The following is a 19056-nucleotide window of genomic DNA, read 5'->3' on the forward strand; positions in this document are numbered from 1 at the left end:
CGGTAGCCGTCCCATCTACGACCTATATCTAACTCATCAAAGTCACCAAAGCGATGCCATCGCCGACATCACTCTCACTATTGGTTACCTGGCCACCCTGATGTCGATCGTCTCCCAGGGACTAATGCCCCGCGCCAAATTCATGAAGATTATGCTATTCATTCTACTCTCCACCTGCGTCTCAGCATCACTATGTTGCCTGACTGTGTACTGCGCCGTCAAGGCACGACAGCACAACACCCCGTCTAATGCACCCGACAGCGTCAAGAACGGCTTCAGCAGCGACGCATGCGCCGTCTCCGCGATATGGCTGATCGTCATGATCTGGTGCGTTACCTTTCCCGATTTCAAATGACAGCTCTGACCGTTTCCTATAGGGCATCGAATACACTGCGTGCATGGCGGCCAATGGAGCTACAGGATCCCATGGTGGCCTTCTCCATCTTCTCATCAGTCACCATCACCCGAGCTGGAACCTTTGTCACCGTCGACGAAGGCCTGACGTTCATCACCCGACTTCTCAAAGGGTTCATGATTGGATTCGCCATTGCGACCGGTATATCTCTGTTTATCATGCCGATCACGAGTCGAGGCAACGTCTTCCACGACGTCAAAGCCTACGTGGCGCAAATCGAGACCGTGCTACACTCACAGATCGCCTTCGTAGAGGACGGGTCCGAAGTGCTCACCGGACGACGCGGATTGCTCAGCAGGACTCGTACGGCTCTCAGCATGCGAGACTTGGAACATACCGAGGAGCAGAGTATTGAATCGAAGAAAAAGCGCCTGGCGGGGTCGATCACTAAATTGAATGCTTTGCATGGCAAGTTACAATCTGATCTGTTCTATTCAAAAGATGAAATTGCGTGGGGAAAGCTGTCTGCCAAGGACTTGAATCGCATCGGAGGCCTTCTGCGAAGTATTCTTCTTCCGCTTTCTGGGATTGCCATGCTGCCTGAGATCTTAGACATGATCGTTCAACATGAAGGGAAGCGAGACAGGGACCAGGACGATGAGGAGTCTGTCGATGAGGTGCGCAAGAACGATGAGATACAAAAAGTGGTCGAAACGCTTCAGCGCCGTCTCGGAGAATCTGCCGCCCTTGTCAAAGCCGGTTTGCAGTATGTCCTGCTCACCCTTGAACTGATGAAGCCGAAACAATTCGAGAAAAAACGCAAGGACAAGGACGAAGAATCGCGTGGGGAGGAACTCAACCCGCTGCAGTCTGATTTTGTGCTCCAGTTTGATGAGGCTACTAGGGAGTACTATGCGCGCCGCAGTCAGCTCCCTCGGGCATTAGCATCTGTGGAAGCCTTTTCAGCAACTGAAAAGGCCCCGGATGGTGATATTCCTGGTCCAGACACTATTGCTACCGACCCTGATGTGCGCCAAGAGTTTTTCATCATCCTATACACAGGGCATCTCCAGGAGAACCTCCTGAGGGCCACACTCGATCTGGTGAAGTTTGCTGAGGGCAAAGTCGCTGACGGCACGATGAAAAGAGGCAGACTCATCTTCCCCAAGCAGAAGTCTATACGCGAGTGGCTGTCCCCAAACACGGAGAAGAAGGAATCAACCAGCGTCCCCGACAGGAGACAGTCCACACGGGACGGTGCAGTGGCAGAAGACATTGAGCCGGGAAACTACCCCGACCCTGAACATATGCCGCCAGCAAACATATGGGAGAGGAGCAGCACTGTGCTCCGTACCATCTCGCATGTGATCAAATCTGAACAGAGCCTATTTGGGTTCCGCGTTGCGGCAGCGTCCCTTTCCGTGGGCATTCTCGCTTTTCTGCATCAGACCCAGGATTTCTTCATCCGCCAGCGATGCATCTGGGCCATGATTGTCATCGTCATCGGAATGAACCCAACGAGTGGACAGACGATGTTTGGATTCGTGGCGCGTATTATTGCTACTGTCTTTGCACTAGCCTTAAGCTTGGTCGTCTGGTATATCGTCGATGGGAAGACACCCGGTGTGATCATCTTCCTCTATATTGCCAATATATTCGGAGTAAGTTTCTCCACTCAATGTAACTGTATATGACTAACGTGTGGCAGTACTACTTCTGGATTAAAGTACCCCAATATTTTGGCGCCTCCGTGATAGCCATCGTCACCCTGAACGTCATCATCGGTTACGAGCTACAGGTAAGAATTCGACCTCCAATGCTGAAGAATCTCATCTCTGACGACGCAGGTACGCAAACTCGGCATTGAAACCGCCACCTCTAACGGCCAACCCTACTACCCCATCTACCTGTTCGGACCCTATAAGCTGGCGGCTGTGGCCGCAGGCTGCGCCATTTCCTTCTTTTGGGTCATCTTTCCGTATCCTATCACTGCAAAGTCCACCTTACGAAAGGCAATCGGAAGAGGGCTCTTTGTCCTCGCCAAATTCTACAGCTGCATGCACACCACTGTCGAACTTTGGCTGAGCGGGACGCTGGGCAACGTCCAGGACGTGAGATCGGAATCATACCGCCTCGAAACCGCCCGGCACAAAGTATTCAAAGAAGAGATGATGCTCCTGAACCAGCTGCGAATGCACAGCCATTTCAGCACGTTTGAGCCCCCGATTGGCGGAAAGTTCCCCAAGCACGTCTACGACGCCATCATATCCGAAATCCAGCGCATGCTCACCAGTATGGCGCTGATGGCACAAACGACGCAAAATCTCAACGCCCTTACGACGGAGCATCACGATTCCCAAGACCCGGAAAATAAATGGGTCTCCCGGCTAGCGGAGATTGCTTTGCAATCAGCGGACTTCAAGTCCCATTCGACCACATCGTTGTTGTGTCACTTGTCCGCGTCTATTCTGAACGCGCAGCCATTGCCCCCGTATCTGTCCGCGGGCGGGTCTTTCCCTCTTGCGCGTCAACTTCAACGGATCGATGGTGAGCTGCTGAGCATCCGTCACGTGGAAGACCCGGCCTTTTCGGCTTTTGTGTCTTTGGAGGTGTTGCGGTCGGTGCTAAGTTTTAGCTTGCGGGATTTGCTGAGGTATGTTGCGGCCCACTCTCGTTGGTTCTTTCCTCGTCCTGACATGAACTAGCAATGTAAAAAGTCTTGTCGGAGAACTCGCTTTCGATTTTCATGTCCGACATGCAGATGATTACACGGAATCGACGCGCTTGATGGTGGACAGTCACGAAGATTGACACATATACCCATACACTTTTCATGAACATACACTAATACATACATGTTATCTGCATTTTTTTCCTCGTCGGCCCACTGTCAGTTTACTTATAGCGTAAACGTACTCGAGAGCCCTGGCGAGCGAAGCACTCCAAGGCACGAATAAACTTTACTGTGTATATATGACAGTTTATCTAGATGCTTACGACTGGGACGATCATTTGAATAAAAGATTTTAATCACAAATTAGCACGACTATCAGTGACTAGGGTGTTTTGAACAGTGGGTAAGTCGGCCCCTCAACAACCACGATTATGTGACTATCTAGTTGTATACTTTGGCATGCAGGCCAGGAAGTATTTCGAGGTCTTTCTGGGGATAATCGTACTTCCCATCGGTAGAAATTTTGGCTTCTTGTCGACGGCGTTGTTGCTGCGTTTGGCGCACCTTGACCCATTCTTCCGTAGTAAGATGCTGGCCCAACTCAGTGAACACGTTCTTTGTCAACCCGAGTCGTTTCAACACCGGGCTGTTCTGGATGGGATCGAGGACAACGTGGTTATTGGGACTGCGCTAAAGTCAGCATGTATTGTGATCGGTCCAACATGAATGACTCACCGGGCAAAGTACAGCACACCAAGTCGATCAATATGGGCCTGGTCTGGCGGGGGTACATGCACACGGTGAATGCTTGACTTGATCAGGCCTCCAGTGAGCGCCGTCAAGGCGTCGCAGGTATTGATTGTGATCGTTCCATCCTGAGGGCGCACCCATTTCCACTGTCCCTCCGAATTCAAGATTTGCAGTGCTGCAACGGGTTGTCTGAAAAGCAGGGTCACAGTCCCCAAATCTGTATGTCCCGGACTATAGAGACCGGCAACCTTTGTGTTTGTCTCCGGGTCGCGTGCTGCATAGTGCATGTAGCGAAGATGGTCTTCGCCCTTGATATCGTACTGATGGTCACGAACCAGCTGTTCCTCGTCGGGAAGTTCAAGGAAAACCGCGAACAGACGAAGGAGCTTCTCGACGACTTCTGTATGGCATTTCTGAAGTACGTCTAAACGTTAGCAGGATAGCTTTAGCGGAGGGGAATTATGTGGCAATACCCGACTGAATGCTTCGATTTCAGCTATATGGTCTTCAAGTACCGGCGGCTGCTGGCGCTTATGGTAGCCGTCGAATTTCGGGATATTGTACACTTGGACATTATCCTTGACGCCATTACCTAGACTAATTTGACACAGTTAGTCTTCCGTGGTTCACCTAATGCAGTCCATGTATCCCGGAAAGTATCATACATGCGGTGACCCGCTGGCCTGTATCCGTTATACTCGCCTCTTTCGAGGTCTTTGCTGTTGTGATACTTTAATTTCTCTTCAAGTGGTAGTGCATAAAACTCGCGACCTAGTGCAAATTGACGATCAATCTCGTCCTGAGAGATATTGAAGTTTTTGACATAGAAGAACCCTAGGAAAGTCGATGTATCAGCTCGTGATCAATATAAGACTCGTGTATGGCTTCCTCACCAACGTTGCGCACAGCATGATCAAGCTGCTTTACAAGCTTTTCTTTGCCGCCTTCCTGATCATACTGGCTAAGATCGAGAGTGACAAGGTCGGCCCAGTCGACTTAATTGTATTAGCAAAGAGAGATATGTGGTGACATAGCTAATAGACTTACGGTTTTCTTTTGTCTCAGGGACGTGGTCATACCGATCGATCAATATAGATGGCATAGTGGAATAGTTCCTAACAACACCTAGGCAGCGTTTTGACAATATTATATATATATCCAAGCGATAATGATCAAATATACCTCCGTCGAGGTGGTATGTGAGGTTTTTATGCGCTTTTTTCCCCGCATCTCACATAGCACCCTCTGATGGTGGGTGATTAGCAATAAAAGCACGTAATTTGTGTAGGAAATTAGGTTACTTTGGACTACTCATTTGAGCTATTATCAAACTGGCGTGACCCAGGAGGCCCTATTGTAGCATAGCACTTTCTTGACTTCAACTATCTCAGAGCCACTCCACGTATGCAGACTGGGTATGTACCACAGATGGACACACCCGTCCATTTCATAAATCTTCAGGCGAGTGCACAAATCCAACTTATATCTTTTAAAATTGCTAGGCAACCGAGAGAAGCACACGGTGGTGCAAGAATGTGCATTTATTACAAATTACCGGAGGTAGCCACCTTAATGGTCAGGCTCTTTGCAGGGTTGCTATTTCTCGTTATCAGATTCTCCACAAATGATTCCATCTGCGTCCAAAAGTCCTAGTCTCAGGACAGTTCTACTCTACCGGATACAAATCCGACAAACATGGTTACGTGTCTACTGCCGCTACGTCAGGTCTAGACCCCTCGTCCTCTGATCTAGGATGATGAGCAAAGTCTGAATACTCCGATAGTATCACGGACAACCTACCATCGGAGTTCTTCTCGAGAGCTCATTGGCTTCATATCCAGAAGTGTATCCTGCAGCCTCTTCTAGAGGAGACAGAGCGCTGAAAGTCTAATCTCGGAGCCAGTCTCTGCTAAGCAACACCCTGGTACATATTACCATCATGAAGAGCGAGAGCAGAACGGTGCAGGAAGAGAGGCCTAAGATTGTCTTATGACAATTTATTTCAGTTTCACTTTCAAAAAAACACATACGACCATAGGGTGTGGAGAACAGGGCTTCCCGTCCGCTCAGCCGTACTTAAGCCACACGCCGGCCGGTTAGTAGTTGGGTGGGTGACCACCAGCGAATCCCGGCTGTTGTATGTTTTTTGATTCCGTTCTTTTTTTGCTAGATTTCTGGGTATGCTATCTGGGACTTGAAATTACAGCGTACATTTAGTCCGGCCCGTCCCGTCTTAGTTCTTCATATCCACGATGTTTAGGTCTTATACTGTAAAGCGAAACTCTCCAACACCTTGAGAAGTATTGACCAGGACGGTATTAATGATGACTGAGGTCGTGTTGTGGAGGAGAATCAACACTTCCTTGTTCATTCAGTGTATCTTGCACCTGGCAGGAGACCTAAGGGAAAAGTCATTCCCACAAACAAAGATACTCCGTCTCTAAGAAGCCTCACCATGTTACAATAGGTTTCAATAGATCTTATGGTTAGAAAGATTTCATTGGAAAGACTCAATTATCCGTGAGTTATATGCTTCACTAGGATTGGCTAAGACTCCTTGCATCTAATAATCTCCTTAGACGCCTGAATTACTCCCTCATATATTAACTGTTCCATACCTCCCCTCTTATATTTACTGCCTACAATTTTATACTTTATATTATGCATCTTTCAAAATATTGGATTTGTAAGAAAGAAGCCAGACCTGCACAATCATAAGAGCTTTATTTTGTTTCGAAAGAACACATATATTGAAGAGAATCAATCCTTCTGATAAAACCAAGTTACTATTAATAGCGTGCTGTCATTTTGTCTCCCTCATCTTCTTGTCCAAGACCCCGTCGACGGTGTTCACCATATCTTGTACATTTGCATTCGATCCTGGTTCAATAATAGATGCTCCCGCAGTCATCATGGCTCTTTCCGGCCTAGCAATACTCAGGTATTTCCTGGTGCGTGCCTTGTGAGCACTGCGGAAAGTCTAACAGCGTAAATCAGCACTCTACGCATGATTATTAGAGGTCATATAGAACATACTCGAAGCTGCCTCACGATATCATCCAATTGCAGCTTTATTTCGACGTCTCCAGCCTGATTTGCCTCACTCCGGAACCCATGCTCCTTCACAGACCCGATGAACTCCCTCTGCAAAACCGGCATGTACCTAGCATAGCTTTCCTCATCAAGGAATGTATCCAGTCCCAGAAAGGCATCAAGCAGGTTAAACAGTATAATATGGCCACCGGAAAGTCCGTCAAATTCAACATAGGTTCCATTTACCATCTCGCCGGCGGCCCAGCCATGAAAGCCTTGTAAATAGGCCACGAAAGTGTGGCGCGGGATTTTTGAGTCGACAACCTGATCATAGTAAACCTTGGCAGCTAGACGCAGATGCTTATTGACTACCTTAAGGTGCTCAACACACAATTGCTTTTTCCCATTATCGAAGCATATAATGGATTGTGTCACATGGTAGTATATAGGTAACGCCTGGTGAGATTGTCTTTAAATGTGATGTCCTCAGGGCGAAATATTAGCACATACCTGTCTCTCCGTTTCAACAAACGAATAAATGAAGTTGCGCTCTGCTGAGGAGATCTCTCTGGGCATTCCACTGTTCACATGGTATACGAATCCTCCCGCCTTATCAACGTTGCAATAGAAATTTGACATAACGCAACCTCCCTGGGACTCTATGCCATACCTACGCCGGAGGAACTTCCACGGTATATCGAGCTCCTGTGGGAAACTAATGATCTTTTCTTCTTGTGCAACCTTAACGATGGGCACGGTACCCCATCTAAAGAACATTGTGTAAGATGCCCTGAGCTGCGCACATGCTAAGATGAATCTCTTACCTGAATGCATGGCGTAGATAGCTGATACAAGCAAATAATCCATTGTAAGCATGTGCGGGAATCAGAGAGGGGTCTTCCCCCTCCGCCGTAGAAAACAGTGACTCCACAGCGGTAATATCGATCTGTTGCTGCAGAAGTCTCTGAAGTCGTGCACGATATTCGACAATGCGGCTCTGATTTATGGTGTTGTCGGACGAGACATGATGAACTGGTAATAAGGCCGCTAGTTCGAAGAAGATATCATGGTATGGACGAAAGGCTGCCGGCCACGAATCTCTGTGACCAACGTTAGGGGGCCAGGCTCCTGCACCGTCCACATCAATCATCTGTTTCAGCGCTGCGAGTACTTCATGTCTCTCGTTCGCCGCTTTTATGCGAGAGATGTAGTCTGTGATTTGATATTTACCCGGGAATAAATAATCGAAAAATAAGTGAACGGCTCTCATATAAAACGTTGCCAGAAACGTATACACGTGCATCAAGGACACTGGAAGAAAAGGAAGCATTTGGAGAGACATTTTGTTCGGAGAATGTATGAGGTCTTCATGTCAGTCTGAGGGAAGATCTTGGGCGGAATGAGTCTGATTATATACCAGACACAATACTGTAGTCCCCATCATTAAGTATAAGACGGATCAACACTCATTGGGTTATAGGGGTCCAATGAAACCACCGATGCAACGAACTATGGAATGCGAAGATATGTGCGCGACAAACGCTAATTTGTGTATGGTTGCCAGATTAGGAGCCAGACAGCTGTAGGAAACTAATTCAATAGGGGATTATATAGAAAAGACATAGATGGTTTTTCTTTTCTAAATTTGCTAGCTCATATTACTTGTCTGGGGGGAGCGGAACCATGAAAGTTATTGGACGATGATATGAAAGCGCTACAGGTGCATGAGACTCCCCACCAAAAGAAGCCCCTGAATGATGCCTTGAAATACAATGCCTAATCTCAGCTGGCATGCGCTCAACTAATTGATTGATCATGTCTCTCATATTGTTATAGAGGGTTATAGAGGAATATGTATGTAGCTCGTTGCGGTAGGTTCCAGATGACCGGGTTCCAGATGACCGAAGGACATGCGGTTCGCTCCTATCTACGTCCAATATACGTAGGCACCCACCTGGCTGTCGGCGACATGTGAGAAAATGGAAGGTGTTAACAACGTCAGGGATTGGATCACATACAGGAAGACAGCAGCTAAGGGTACTCGACCGTGGACATGGAACTTTGACAGGACCCACAGGGAATGACTGGCTAGGTCTGCTGTGCCATCTTTGGATACATGCAGCAGAACCAACGAATGACATTACAACAACCGACCTGCCCAGGGGGAGACTTCAGAATAGAAACAAGCTATTACGCCATGGCTTGGATGTGATAACTGGCAAACAAGGCTCCATTTACGAGTAGGCTTTAATTGTAGATGGCTAAAGATTAAATTAAACACAATGGATAAGGGCATGCAGCTGTGTGCTTGACAAGGACTGGTACAAGGGAGGCTCATGAGCGGCTGGTTTGGAATGTGTTTGTTTTCACCACATACTTGGACGGGCCGGAGTGGCAGCGATGCAATATGCAAGGTCATGAAAAGCATTTGACATTGGATGAAAAACTATGTAAGTTACCTGATGGGGAAGGTGAGTTGATCTCTTGGATTTCTCCCGATGGCGTATGACATCTACGCTTCATTTGGCCGCTAATGATCAACCCCTCCTACTAAGAAGACCAGGACGGAGTTCATGACTAGGAAAGATTTCTCTATGGCATTGGTTTACAAAAACACCCCTAAGTTTCGGCAACCTTAGTCGTGTGTTCGGGTCCGGTGAACAAGAGTACAGATAGCCTGAATCCCAGCTATTATATTTCAGGCAGATTTTGGAGGATTTCTGGGGGGATGGTCGAGTTCCCGACTACGTATAATTTAGGCGGAGTTTGTGCCCATTCCTGGCGATACCGAGCAAATGTAAAATTATGGCTAATACATCATTGATAGAGTTCTTCATCGGGATGATCCTTGTTTTCATGCGTCGGTTGTGACAGGCTAGGAAGGTGCTTATGTCCGTGTGAGACTCCGGAGCAGGGATACCAGGGCAGGCTTCGACGTCCCCAGGTTATGGTTAGGCACCATTTGGCTTTACATGACTCAATCCACAGGTTGCAGAATGGTGGGAGAGGGAAAAAGCAAAGAAAACACTACCCGTCTGCAACTGCCCGAAAGCGTACTCACTACGCGAACCATCAGAGGTGTATAGCAATTATATCTTCCGCATCGCTTCTCGCTTCAGCGTGGACAATTTATCGCGTATAGCGCTGTTGAATTGCGGTCTCATAGATTAGGGTATTGAACTACTTATCGATAAGTTATGCCCTGGGCTTTAAGCTTGTTCTTATTTAAACGTCCTTGAAGGAACCAGGCCCAAGATATGAATTTTCCAAAGTATTCATATATCTATCCCGTAGAGCAAAGAGATGTCTCTGTAAAAGACAATCCTAAAAGCAGACTTTCAACAAGCGCTTCTATGGCTCAGTTGGTAGAGCGCGTGACTAGTAATCACGAGGTCCGCGGTTCGAATCCGCGTGGAAGCATTTTTTGTCCCCATCCGTTCGGTCCAGTTCGTGCCTCCAAGCTGGGTCAAATTTGATCCCTTTTTTGTACAATGTTGTCAAAGGACTGAGTGAGGACTTGAACGATTCGGATGAAGTCGCCACATACTGTCACACAAAGGACTCTGCGCTAGGCCGAATTAGGCTTTCTGCCTCACGTCTACTAATGTGACTGACGCAACACCCAAAGCCTTACTCATTCTCTCTGACAACCGTCCCATACCGCGTGCCCTGTCAAGATGACTCGATATGTAAGTCCCTCAAATATTTCTGATCTCTTTTTCACCAATTATACTCACTCTTTGTAGACGATTGTCATCCGTTACGACGATCTAGAAGCATATCAGCTGCATGGAGCCCAGATGGAGAAGATGTATGTTACTCCTTCCGAGGTCTTCATACTCAAGTTGACAACTAAATAGGACCAAAGACAGATTCGCAGAGAGAGGGGCAACGGAGCAGACACTGTTCATTTCAACCCGGAGTCTACCACCGATACACACCACGTCGTATGGACCGGTCTGTGACTACCGATGGATGATGGCATACTAACAAGGATAGATTCGTTGCACCGGCAAGTGTATCGATTGAAGATCTGAAACAGGTTCAGTTCCCAAAGGGTGTACAATTTGACCTGCACGAAGAGGCATGATCTGCAATTGCCACTCGAGCCTCTATATTTCTACGGAACCCCAGGGCTATCTATTTAAAACACAAGATCTCTCCGTGGAGCAAACCAAACCATCCTCTCTCATCTTCCACAAACTGTCTCCATCCTTTTACGATCTTCTCCAACTCCTCTGTCGTAGCAAGACCTTCCTCAGTAGCCATCTTCGTAAAACCAGATGACCGAAACCTCCCTTCCATCGAACCGCCCCAGTACTCCCTTTCCTGCGGGCTGCTAAAACACCATGAGCCCGCGCTTCTCTTAACTCGTTCGCGGTCGAAACCGGCCTCCTCGGCCCAGACATGAATATATCGACCGGGATGGGGATTCCCACCCTTCGCCTTGGCAACCCTGCTCGTCACTTCCAACCATGCCGTAATACCCTCATTCTCTGGATACCACGTCGAGCTGGCGGATTCCCGCGCGGCGACAATTCCTCCATTGGGCTTCGCGACACGTTTCATCTCTCGCAGCGCCTGAACCGGGTCTGCAATGTGCTGGAGTACTTGGTGCACGTGCACGATATCAAAGGCGTTGTCCTCAAACGGTAGAGAGTGGATATCCGCGACTTGGAAGTCGATGTTGGACAGGCCCTGCGAGGCCGCCAGTGTCCGGGCCTGATCCAACGGCTCAGGGGTGTATTCCACCCCCGTGACGTGGCCTTGTGGCACTCTGCCTGCAAAGTCTACCGTGATGCTGCCGGGACCGCAGCCAATGTCGAGGATTTTCATGTCGGGTCTGATATACGGGAGGATGTACGCGGCGGAGTTGGTGAGAGTGCGCCAGCTATGGGTTTGGATAACGGAGCTGGAGTGATCGGTTGAGTAAGTACCCATTGTGATAAATTGGTTATATGTATTGACTGAGTTTTGGTTTAATGAAGTAGAGCTATGTTTGCTGAATGGTGGGAATGGATGCGCAAGGTCTATATATACCCTCGACCGGGGGAATCAATCATATGGAGGGCTCGGAATTCCGACAATGTCATTTCTTGGCAGCGAACAACTGTGTAGAGTGCAGTTACGTCAATCGTGGTTCCGTCGAAAGAAACCCCACCATTCAGTGTACCACGTGACTTTGGATGACCGAGATATACTAGGAATTATGCCTACTGAACTGAATCATTAATGTAGATACTGGAATTGTAGTAACCATAAAAACAAGTAATAGCTATACGCTACCTAGGTTCCTGTAGGAGAGTGTAATAGACTGCTCTATTACATATATATACGTCCGGACCATGACCAAACTTTCCGAACACACTGAACTGAAAAAGTCTCGGAATTCCGAGCACCATCAACTAACTATCAACTTTCTCGCCGCACCATGAAACCTCGTCAACGCAAACGCCTCCCGCCGCCACCACGGAAGAAGGCCTGCAAGAACTGCACCAAATCCAAGGTGCGCTGTGATCTAGAGAAACCAGTTTGTTCTCGTTGCAGGTTATCCGGTCGGACCTGCGAGTACTCGCATCCGACTTCGCCAGAGACTCGAGGTGATGCGGCGTCGAATGAACCAGATACGTCAATCTTGAATGCCCGCTTCATCTCTACATCAGATGGAGAGACGGGTGTTGAAATGCCAGGATTTCCCTTATCGTATAGTAGCCCTGCTGTTAGCTGGTGTCTTTCTCCTCGGCCTCTGCAATTTGATGGAAGGCGTGATCGTGCGCAGGAGCCAACTGCCGAATTAAACCTCAGAGATGTCGACCTTGTCCCAAGTTCTAACGCAGAGGATATTCGAGATCGCTGGCTGCGGCCATACATATTGCCGCCGTTGGGTAGCGAGGAAATCCCGAAGGTGTACCATCCCTTCACGCTGCAATATATCTCGCGAATACTAAGGACATACCCGCAACGCATGCTCAAGGCTGGAGAGGCTCCACCGATTGTTCACTCTAGACAAGTTCGTTGCAAGGAAATGCCGCGCAGTCTTGCCAATTGCTACACCCTCGTTCGCATGTTCGAGAAAGCCGTGGCTGGGAGCGAGGCCATGGCGGTGAACATGGTTGAGAAAGAGATGGAGCGACTGACTGAAGAGGTAATGCTTCCTACTTCTGGATAAGATGGCGCTTGTTGACTGGCGTGGATAGGATCCTCCACCGAATGACTGTGATCTTTTGTCTGCATTTCAAGCATATCTGATATACTCCATTATGCTATACTTTTCACCCCTTCATGGTGCTCAATCAGTCACTGACAAGACAATGATCACACTCATGGAGCTCGCTTTTCGTACCGCAAGGAATGGTCTCTTTAGTGCAGCAGAGGCTTCCAAAGTACGCCCGACTTGGGAGTCCTGGATTGTAGCTGCGACGAAACGACGAGCAATTTTCGCGATGTACCTCTTCTCGAGTGTGTATAATGCGGACCGACTTCTTCCAAACTTTCTCGCTGATGAGCTGAGCGAGCTATACGTGCCTGGGCATAAGAGACTTTGGGAAGCAAATAGTCGTGAAGCGTGGGAAAAAGAGTATGACCGACAGTTGATCGAATGGGACGATGGGATGTTGCGAATTTCAGAGCTATGGAGATCGGAGGAAACGGGGACGCCTGAACGGAGAAGACGCATTGAACGGTGGCTGGGATCAGTAGACGAATTTGGAATGATGATTTTTGCGGTGTGTACACATATTCATGGGTGTTGAATACCTACAGACGGGGATATCAAGGAGTTGAGGTTTCATGCCGAATAGGATGAATTGCTGTCCACCACGTAAATGCTCTTCGATGGTAACTTCATGTTGCAACACTAATAGGCTGACTTCATACACACATTCTCTATACTTTTAGATCCATTGAATCGCGGAGTCAGATACTGGCTGAATCCGTCGACTTTTGAAAAAACGATCCTGGTTGTGCTGTTACACGCCCAGAGCAAAGAGAGGGGGCGCGTGCAAGGGGCTATGGAATGCCAAAATCTGCAGCTACTGTTTACTGCGTATACTCCGGAGTACATTCAGAAGAGTCGGAAAAAGGAATGCCTTCAATTACTCAAGCAATCTCAACCGAATGCCCGCCAATTTGTCAGATATGGGTTCGCGATCAGCACAGGCTGTGGATCAGCCGGATCGTAGATCGCCCGATGAATGGACCGCAATTTCAACTATTGCGCACTAAACGCGACCCGCCTTGCAGCTTGCATTGAAAGCGCCGAGAATAATGAACCCGATGGAGCCACTGAACTGGGTCATTAGTGTCTGCGAAAGGGATGAGAGTTTGTTCCACCGTCTTCCACCCCGCTATAACACGCACAAGCTCGCCATTGCACGGGCCGATCATCCATTCTGTGCGGCTTACCAGCATGCATATCTTGTGCTTCCGCTTTTTCTTCGCGCTGCTCAGTTCGGTCTTGGCCTCGGCCACGATCTTGGAGAATGGGCAAACAAGACTGAACCCCTACCCGGGACAAACACCAAACATTACTGTCGACGAGGCGGCGTGGAGACAGTATGGTCCCGAGGCGCCGGAAATCTCATACAAAGGACGATGGGATAGTAGCCATGTCTCTTGTAGGCGATCACCCTTATTTCTTGGCTATTCGCTGCGTACTAATTCCACGAGGGTGGTCGTATGTTGACTTCATCCTGGGCAAACGCACGTGCTAAACAAGTTGCAGCATCCCTGGTGTCAAGTTAGCGTTTACTGGAGACAAAGTAGGCAGTCAGCTGAATTCAATTGACAGAGTATGTCCTAACCGATGTTCAGCTCGCCTTGAATTTCGGGCCACAGACATCAGAGAACGTGCTCGTCGCGTACCGGTACAGCCGCTGGAATCACTGCCTCAAGCACCATTGCTGATCAGACAGAATCGGTGGCCTCGACTGGGAATTCTCCAACGTTACCGCAAACGCGACCTACCAATTTGTCGGCCCATCGACGGCGGCGCTGAAGGCGACGCAGAAGGCCGACAACAAGACATTTGAAATGCGCGGTACGCAAGTCCCCGCGAGATACTAATAACCCCATATTAACGCGCTCCCAGTGACGAACTGGCTCTATGGATATGTACCACGTCCCTCGTCACGAGAGCCCAACTAACGGTGCACACAGTTCAGATCGGCGGCGTCCTAGTCGACAAAGACGCCCAGTTAGTACAGCCTGCGCAGTTTAACCGAACAGTTGAGATCATCGGCGATTCGTAAGCCTCACACTCGAACCAATGCCTCCTTAGCTAATTGCCAAAAAGCCTCGCCGCTGGCCAATACGCCACGTATGAGGGGCTTTCCTCGTGGGGATTCAACTTCGCCGCTGGGCTCGGCAACGTCGAATACTCCATCACGGTCAGCTGCGGGTGCCACGTTCGTCTCGGATGTATGAGCTGACCATCTGATAGGCTTATCCGGGCATCTGTCTGGTCGATCAGAAGTGTTATGGCGGCACCGCGCGTGGCATGACACACCAATGGTTCCAAATTCCCGACGTGGGCACCCGTGCGAATGCCACCTACGGCCAAAAGCCCGTGCCATGGGACCCAACTGGACGTCGAGCCGCGGACCTGGTGGTCATCAATCTGGGCACGAATGACGATACGAACGATATCCCGGGGGATCAGTTCTACGACGCATATGTGAACCTCGTGAACGACGTGCACCGGGTTTGGCCGGCGGCACAGATTGTCCTCATGGTAGGTCCACGGCTGCTGACACAGAAATAGGATGCTGATTGCGTCTAGGGACTCTGGGGCGAATTCAAGGCCGTCAGCAACACCTACGTCCAGAGGCCGCTGTATGTCGCAGAGATCGAACGCGTGTATCAGCACTTCGAGAAGGAGGGATTCGTGCACTACTTCGACACTAAGGGGATCCTGCAACACAACGATATCGCTCCGCGAGGCCACCCCACCGACGTGGGACACCTGAAGATCGCTAGCCATCTCATGCAGTGGGTGAAGATCAAGCTGGGTTGGGAGCTGGGCGCGACAGGCCCCGAGATCCAACATGATACCCTGTACTGGAACAACCAGGAGGCATATAAAAAATAGGAATAACGGATGTGAATGGAACATATATTGCAATTGATTCATGACTATCTGGGCTACGAGATAATGTGGGATGCCGACTTTCATGTTGACACACGGCGCGTAGACACAGGCGTATCAAGGCCTGTGGGTTTGTCTCAACATGCTTATTGACATTCCTTTGCTTTGGGTACTTAGAGGCATACAGCTGATTCGACACTCGAACATGATGATTGGCATGAACGGACTTGTCGGTGCTGGGGTGAAATACCCTGGACAGAAGTCCATTGCGCAGAAGAACAAAAGCACGATCTACATTTGGTCGTGGTCAGTGGGAAGGAAAACAGGCGAAAGTTTTCCATCCCCAAATCTATTTTATCCGAGTATCCGCTTGCATCAAAGCAGACCTTGATGGACATGGTCGTGGAGGAGAAAAGGGAAAGGAGGAAAAAGGCGGGGAAGAAAGGGGAATTTAAAGGAGACGGACACTGTGTGGACTAACTGTATTGGGCTAGCAGCCAGCCAACCGATGTCACGTGCATACATGCATCCCCTTACAGGCCAGCAGTTGGTCATCTTGCCAACTTCGCACCATCGATCGTACGCGCATATCGTGCGCTTGTGGCAGAAAAATACATATTCCCCGACACTGCCGCGATCAACACCCGTGCACGCACCGACTCTGATGGAGAACTCTCTCGAACCAGTTGCCCGTACTCTCCACTGATCTGCCGCTCTATGTCCCAGAGAATGTGCCGGACTATCCCCGTGGCGCACGGTGCAGACACTCCCGTCAATTGCTGCACAACGCAGACCGCATTGAAGAGCTTCGCCCCGTCTTGTTCCTCGGCACGTGCTTCTTTTGCGTACGAGTATAAGTCGTTGGTGAGGAGGAGGTGCCTCGCACAGAGAGCACGTAAACTGTCAGCGGTGTCATTCTTTTGCTCTGATAGCTGTAGACCACAAGCGAATTCTGCAGTGCGGAAGATGGGACTAGACAATAGAGTCAGCTTGGCAGGAATAATAAGCTAAGGAAATGGATGCATACTAGGCCCCAACATCCTCAACTCGGTGAACCAGATAGTCACCGAGGGACGAAAACGTGTCCGGGTATGTCTTCACATCCAGTGAGCCCCATGATAACATGCCGTCCAGAAGGTATTGCCCAAGGGTTGGATCCTCGAAGAGAACTTCCTCGGATAACAAGTGGTAGCCTCGATACTGTGTCGCGAGGCTAGGGCTATCTTGAGACAATACTTGACCAGCCGTGGGGATTGCAGCGGCATACTACGAAGGTTAGAATTCGATCCAAAAGTGCGGCAACAATTCGACCGTGCGTAGCATACATTACCCGTCTCGATTGCATCTGCAAGATATTCCATCAGTGACAAAGCGTGCACAAAAAGCTTCACGACGTACCGTCATGCATGAAGAGAAGCACATAGGCTTTTGCGAGTACCTTCATCCTTGCGACGTCTCCCATGGGCGCGACATGAACGGCGAAGGAGACGGCTGCATCAGCAATCCCATCAATGAACCGACAATCGTTAGCTCGATCTGGCTGATTCGCAAGTGTAAACTGCAAAAAGTCCTTCGCAGCATGTTCTGCTTCGCGCCAGTATTTGGATTCCAATGTCGTGGGGAAAGATGTCGGCCACGGCACGCCCAAGGCGTCTGGAGGAATAGCGTGGACATGCTGAAACTCGGGTATTGCGGGCACATTTGTTGGCAGCAGAAAGGAGAAGTTGCCTAGAGGAGGTGTGTTTATGCTGCTTATGGCCGGGTCAAAGGCATAGAAGACCTGTCTCGGTTTGAAGTCGTGTTTTGGTATGGAGTCGTCGTAGGTGCCACTTGTACTCTGTATCTTATTGTCTTTGTAGAGTGTACGTAAGGATACACATGCGAAGGCATTTTGTTGCCTGATGCGTCGCGATCTCACCAATAGACCACGGCCAATCGTCGCCAGCATTCTTGGGGGTTGAGAAAATAATACGCCGTACGGCCGAAAGACGGCGCCTCCCATAAGACCCGCCGTGGGGCGGAAGGGAGTTTACTCTGTCCGATATGTGCGGCATGTGTGGGAGTCCCTACCTCGCTGCCAGCCACGCCTTGATGTAGACAGAAAGATTCAACAGGAATTCAGTCCTTTTCGGTGTCCATCCCAACACATATCTTGCCCGTGACGCATCCAATTTACTCGCGCAGCTCATCGCCTCCATAAAGGGGTCTCCTACAGGCCCGATATAATCCAACAATGCTTCGACCCCCAACACAGCCTTGGCAGTCTCCATGATCTCGACGATCGACACAGTCTCCGTCACCAGGTCGAACACGGGCCACGAGCCCAATTGACCGCCGAGATGGTCTACGGCCGTATGTAACCCGGCAGCCACATCATCGACATGGACTGTTCCAATCCGAGCAGCAGCAGCAGCCGGAATCTGCACTCGGGTTCCTGGGTCGGACTCCAGCGACTTCTGTAAGACTTCCCATAGGGGAGTCCATCCGGGAGAGCTCCGGCCGTAGACATCACCCGGTCGAACGATGGCGGCGTCGAGGATGTCGCGCGTGGCGAGGATCGCCTGTTCATGCGCTGGCCGCCACGCAGCCACCGGGGCTGGCTTTCCCTTGGACTGGCGGCTCCCAACGGGGGAAAGATCACTGACCCGAGACGAGGGCGAGCCGTGGACCCATGTCCCTGATATGTAGAGGAATCCCAGTTTCGGGCCGACTATTCCCTCTGCAGCGAGGGCTTGTCGCCGGGCATTGCCTGCGTGTACCACGCCGTTGAGGATTTGGCTTGCTTTATCGTATGCGGAACTAGCATCCACCACGATGTCGATTTGGTTGCCAGTGATCATGCCACTCAGAGTCTGGGAGTCGGTGATGTCCCCTCCGACCGGGAACACTTCGTTGGCCATCAGCAATTTTGCCTTTTCCGGGGTGCGTGCTGTACCCCAGACCGTATATGTGCCTCCACGTCGGAGGGATTGAGCGAGGGCAAGGCCGATGTAACCGGTTGCGCCGAGAATCAGGACGTTTGGCATCGTAGGTCAGTTGTTTCTTTGCCTGGCGGAGGACGGTTGAGGAAGGATGGGAATACGATGTTCACGGCACGGGCTGGACTAACCCCAGTTCTCTCTCATGCATTAGTTGGTCTTACTCATTGGCCGAATCGAA

General features: G+C 49.7%; 8 protein-coding genes and 1 non-coding gene across 9 annotated transcripts; 5 read left to right on the plus strand and 4 right to left on the minus strand.

Annotated features, from left to right (window-relative positions):
* Positions 1 to 100: 100 nt before the first annotated feature.
* On the plus strand, positions 101 to 3385 carry BDV59DRAFT_184907 (MFS transporter; the record flags this gene model as incomplete). Its single annotated transcript, XM_073690762.1, has 5 exons — positions 101 to 327; positions 378 to 2016; positions 2064 to 2153; positions 2203 to 3008; positions 3061 to 3385. The coding sequence occupies 5 exons, from the start codon at positions 101 to 103 to the stop codon at positions 3164 to 3166; spliced, it is 2868 nt and encodes a 955-aa protein (XP_073544919.1). The 3' UTR covers positions 3167 to 3385.
* Positions 3386 to 3470: 85 nt separating this feature from the next.
* BDV59DRAFT_209815 (uncharacterized protein) lies at positions 3471 to 4881 on the minus strand (the record flags this gene model as incomplete). Its single annotated transcript, XM_073695463.1, has 6 exons — positions 3471 to 3714; positions 3765 to 4192; positions 4253 to 4376; positions 4445 to 4613; positions 4673 to 4774; positions 4827 to 4881. The coding sequence occupies 6 exons, from the start codon at positions 4879 to 4881 to the stop codon at positions 3471 to 3473; spliced, it is 1122 nt and encodes a 373-aa protein (XP_073544920.1).
* A 5278-nt stretch (positions 4882 to 10159) lies between these two features.
* On the plus strand, positions 10160 to 10232 carry BDV59DRAFT_t136. The gene has a single exon. It is a non-coding gene; the product is annotated as a tRNA-Thr (tRNA).
* A 257-nt stretch (positions 10233 to 10489) lies between these two features.
* Positions 10490 to 10902, plus strand: BDV59DRAFT_204554 (uncharacterized protein; the record flags this gene model as incomplete). Its single annotated transcript, XM_073694486.1, has 4 exons — positions 10490 to 10501; positions 10559 to 10623; positions 10673 to 10759; positions 10812 to 10902. The coding sequence occupies 4 exons, from the start codon at positions 10490 to 10492 to the stop codon at positions 10900 to 10902; spliced, it is 255 nt and encodes an 84-aa protein (XP_073544921.1).
* BDV59DRAFT_97536 (class I SAM-dependent methyltransferase) lies at positions 10878 to 11908 on the minus strand. Its single transcript, XM_073697437.1, has one exon. It carries the CDS (start codon positions 11751 to 11753, stop codon positions 10953 to 10955), a length of 801 nt encoding a protein of 266 aa, XP_073544922.1. The 5' UTR covers positions 11754 to 11908; the 3' UTR covers positions 10878 to 10952.
* A 587-nt stretch (positions 11909 to 12495) lies between these two features.
* BDV59DRAFT_195109 (uncharacterized protein) lies at positions 12496 to 13564 on the plus strand (the record flags this gene model as incomplete). The annotated part of the gene is made up of 2 exons (XM_073692495.1): positions 12496 to 12957; positions 13010 to 13564. 2 exons carry the CDS (start codon positions 12496 to 12498, stop codon positions 13562 to 13564), a joined length of 1017 nt encoding a protein of 338 aa, XP_073544923.1.
* A 656-nt stretch (positions 13565 to 14220) lies between these two features.
* BDV59DRAFT_204557 (SGNH/GDSL hydrolase family protein) lies at positions 14221 to 15900 on the plus strand (the record flags this gene model as incomplete). Its single annotated transcript, XM_073694487.1, has 9 exons — positions 14221 to 14428; positions 14481 to 14487; positions 14536 to 14572; positions 14625 to 14677; positions 14726 to 14850; positions 14970 to 15057; positions 15106 to 15199; positions 15253 to 15543; positions 15592 to 15900. The coding sequence occupies 9 exons, from the start codon at positions 14221 to 14223 to the stop codon at positions 15898 to 15900; spliced, it is 1212 nt and encodes a 403-aa protein (XP_073544924.1).
* Positions 15901 to 16216: 316 nt separating this feature from the next.
* BDV59DRAFT_97543 (uncharacterized protein) lies at positions 16217 to 18159 on the minus strand. Its single transcript, XM_073697438.1, has 4 exons — positions 17296 to 18159; positions 17223 to 17242; positions 16925 to 17163; positions 16217 to 16869 (listed from the first exon to the last, which is right to left on the minus strand). The coding sequence occupies exons 1-4, from the start codon at positions 17897 to 17899 to the stop codon at positions 16449 to 16451; spliced, it is 1284 nt and encodes a 427-aa protein (XP_073544925.1). The 5' UTR covers positions 17900 to 18159; the 3' UTR covers positions 16217 to 16448.
* Positions 17797 to 18994, minus strand: BDV59DRAFT_97614 (NAD-dependent epimerase/dehydratase family protein). Its single transcript, XM_073697439.1, has one exon. The coding sequence runs from the start codon at positions 18921 to 18923 to the stop codon at positions 17964 to 17966; it is 960 nt and encodes a 319-aa protein (XP_073544926.1). The 5' UTR covers positions 18924 to 18994; the 3' UTR covers positions 17797 to 17963.
* Between the last annotated feature and the right edge of the window lie 62 nt (positions 18995 to 19056).

The sequence above is a fragment of the Aspergillus ambiguus genome (genome assembly GCF_047715705.1).
Source record: "Aspergillus ambiguus strain CBS 117.58 unplaced genomic scaffold BDV59scaffold_34, whole genome shotgun sequence".
In the NCBI taxonomy this organism is placed as follows: domain Eukaryota; kingdom Fungi; phylum Ascomycota; class Eurotiomycetes; order Eurotiales; family Aspergillaceae; genus Aspergillus; species Aspergillus ambiguus.

What these genes read in the sequence shown, in the direction of transcription:
- BDV59DRAFT_97536 (XM_073697437.1), bottom strand. Translation starts at nt 11,753, where the DNA reads ATGGGTACTTACTCAACCGATCACTCCAGCTCCGTTATCCAAACCCAT.
- BDV59DRAFT_97543 (XM_073697438.1), bottom strand. Translation starts at nt 17,899, where the DNA reads ATGGGAGGCGCCGTCTTTCGGCCGTACGGCGTATTATTTTCTCAACCC. An exon ending in GCTTCTCTTCATGCATGACG is followed by an intron (nt 17,243 to 17,295) that starts GTACGTCGTGAA and finishes AATATCTTGCAG; the next exon opens with ATGCAATCGAGACGGGTAAT. An exon ending in ATGCAATCGAGACGGGTAAT is followed by an intron (nt 17,164 to 17,222) that starts GTATGCTACGCA and finishes TAACCTTCGTAG; the next exon opens with TATGCCGCTGCAATCCCCAC.
- BDV59DRAFT_97614 (XM_073697439.1), bottom strand. Translation starts at nt 18,923, where the DNA reads ATGCCAAACGTCCTGATTCTCGGCGCAACCGGTTACATCGGCCTTGCC.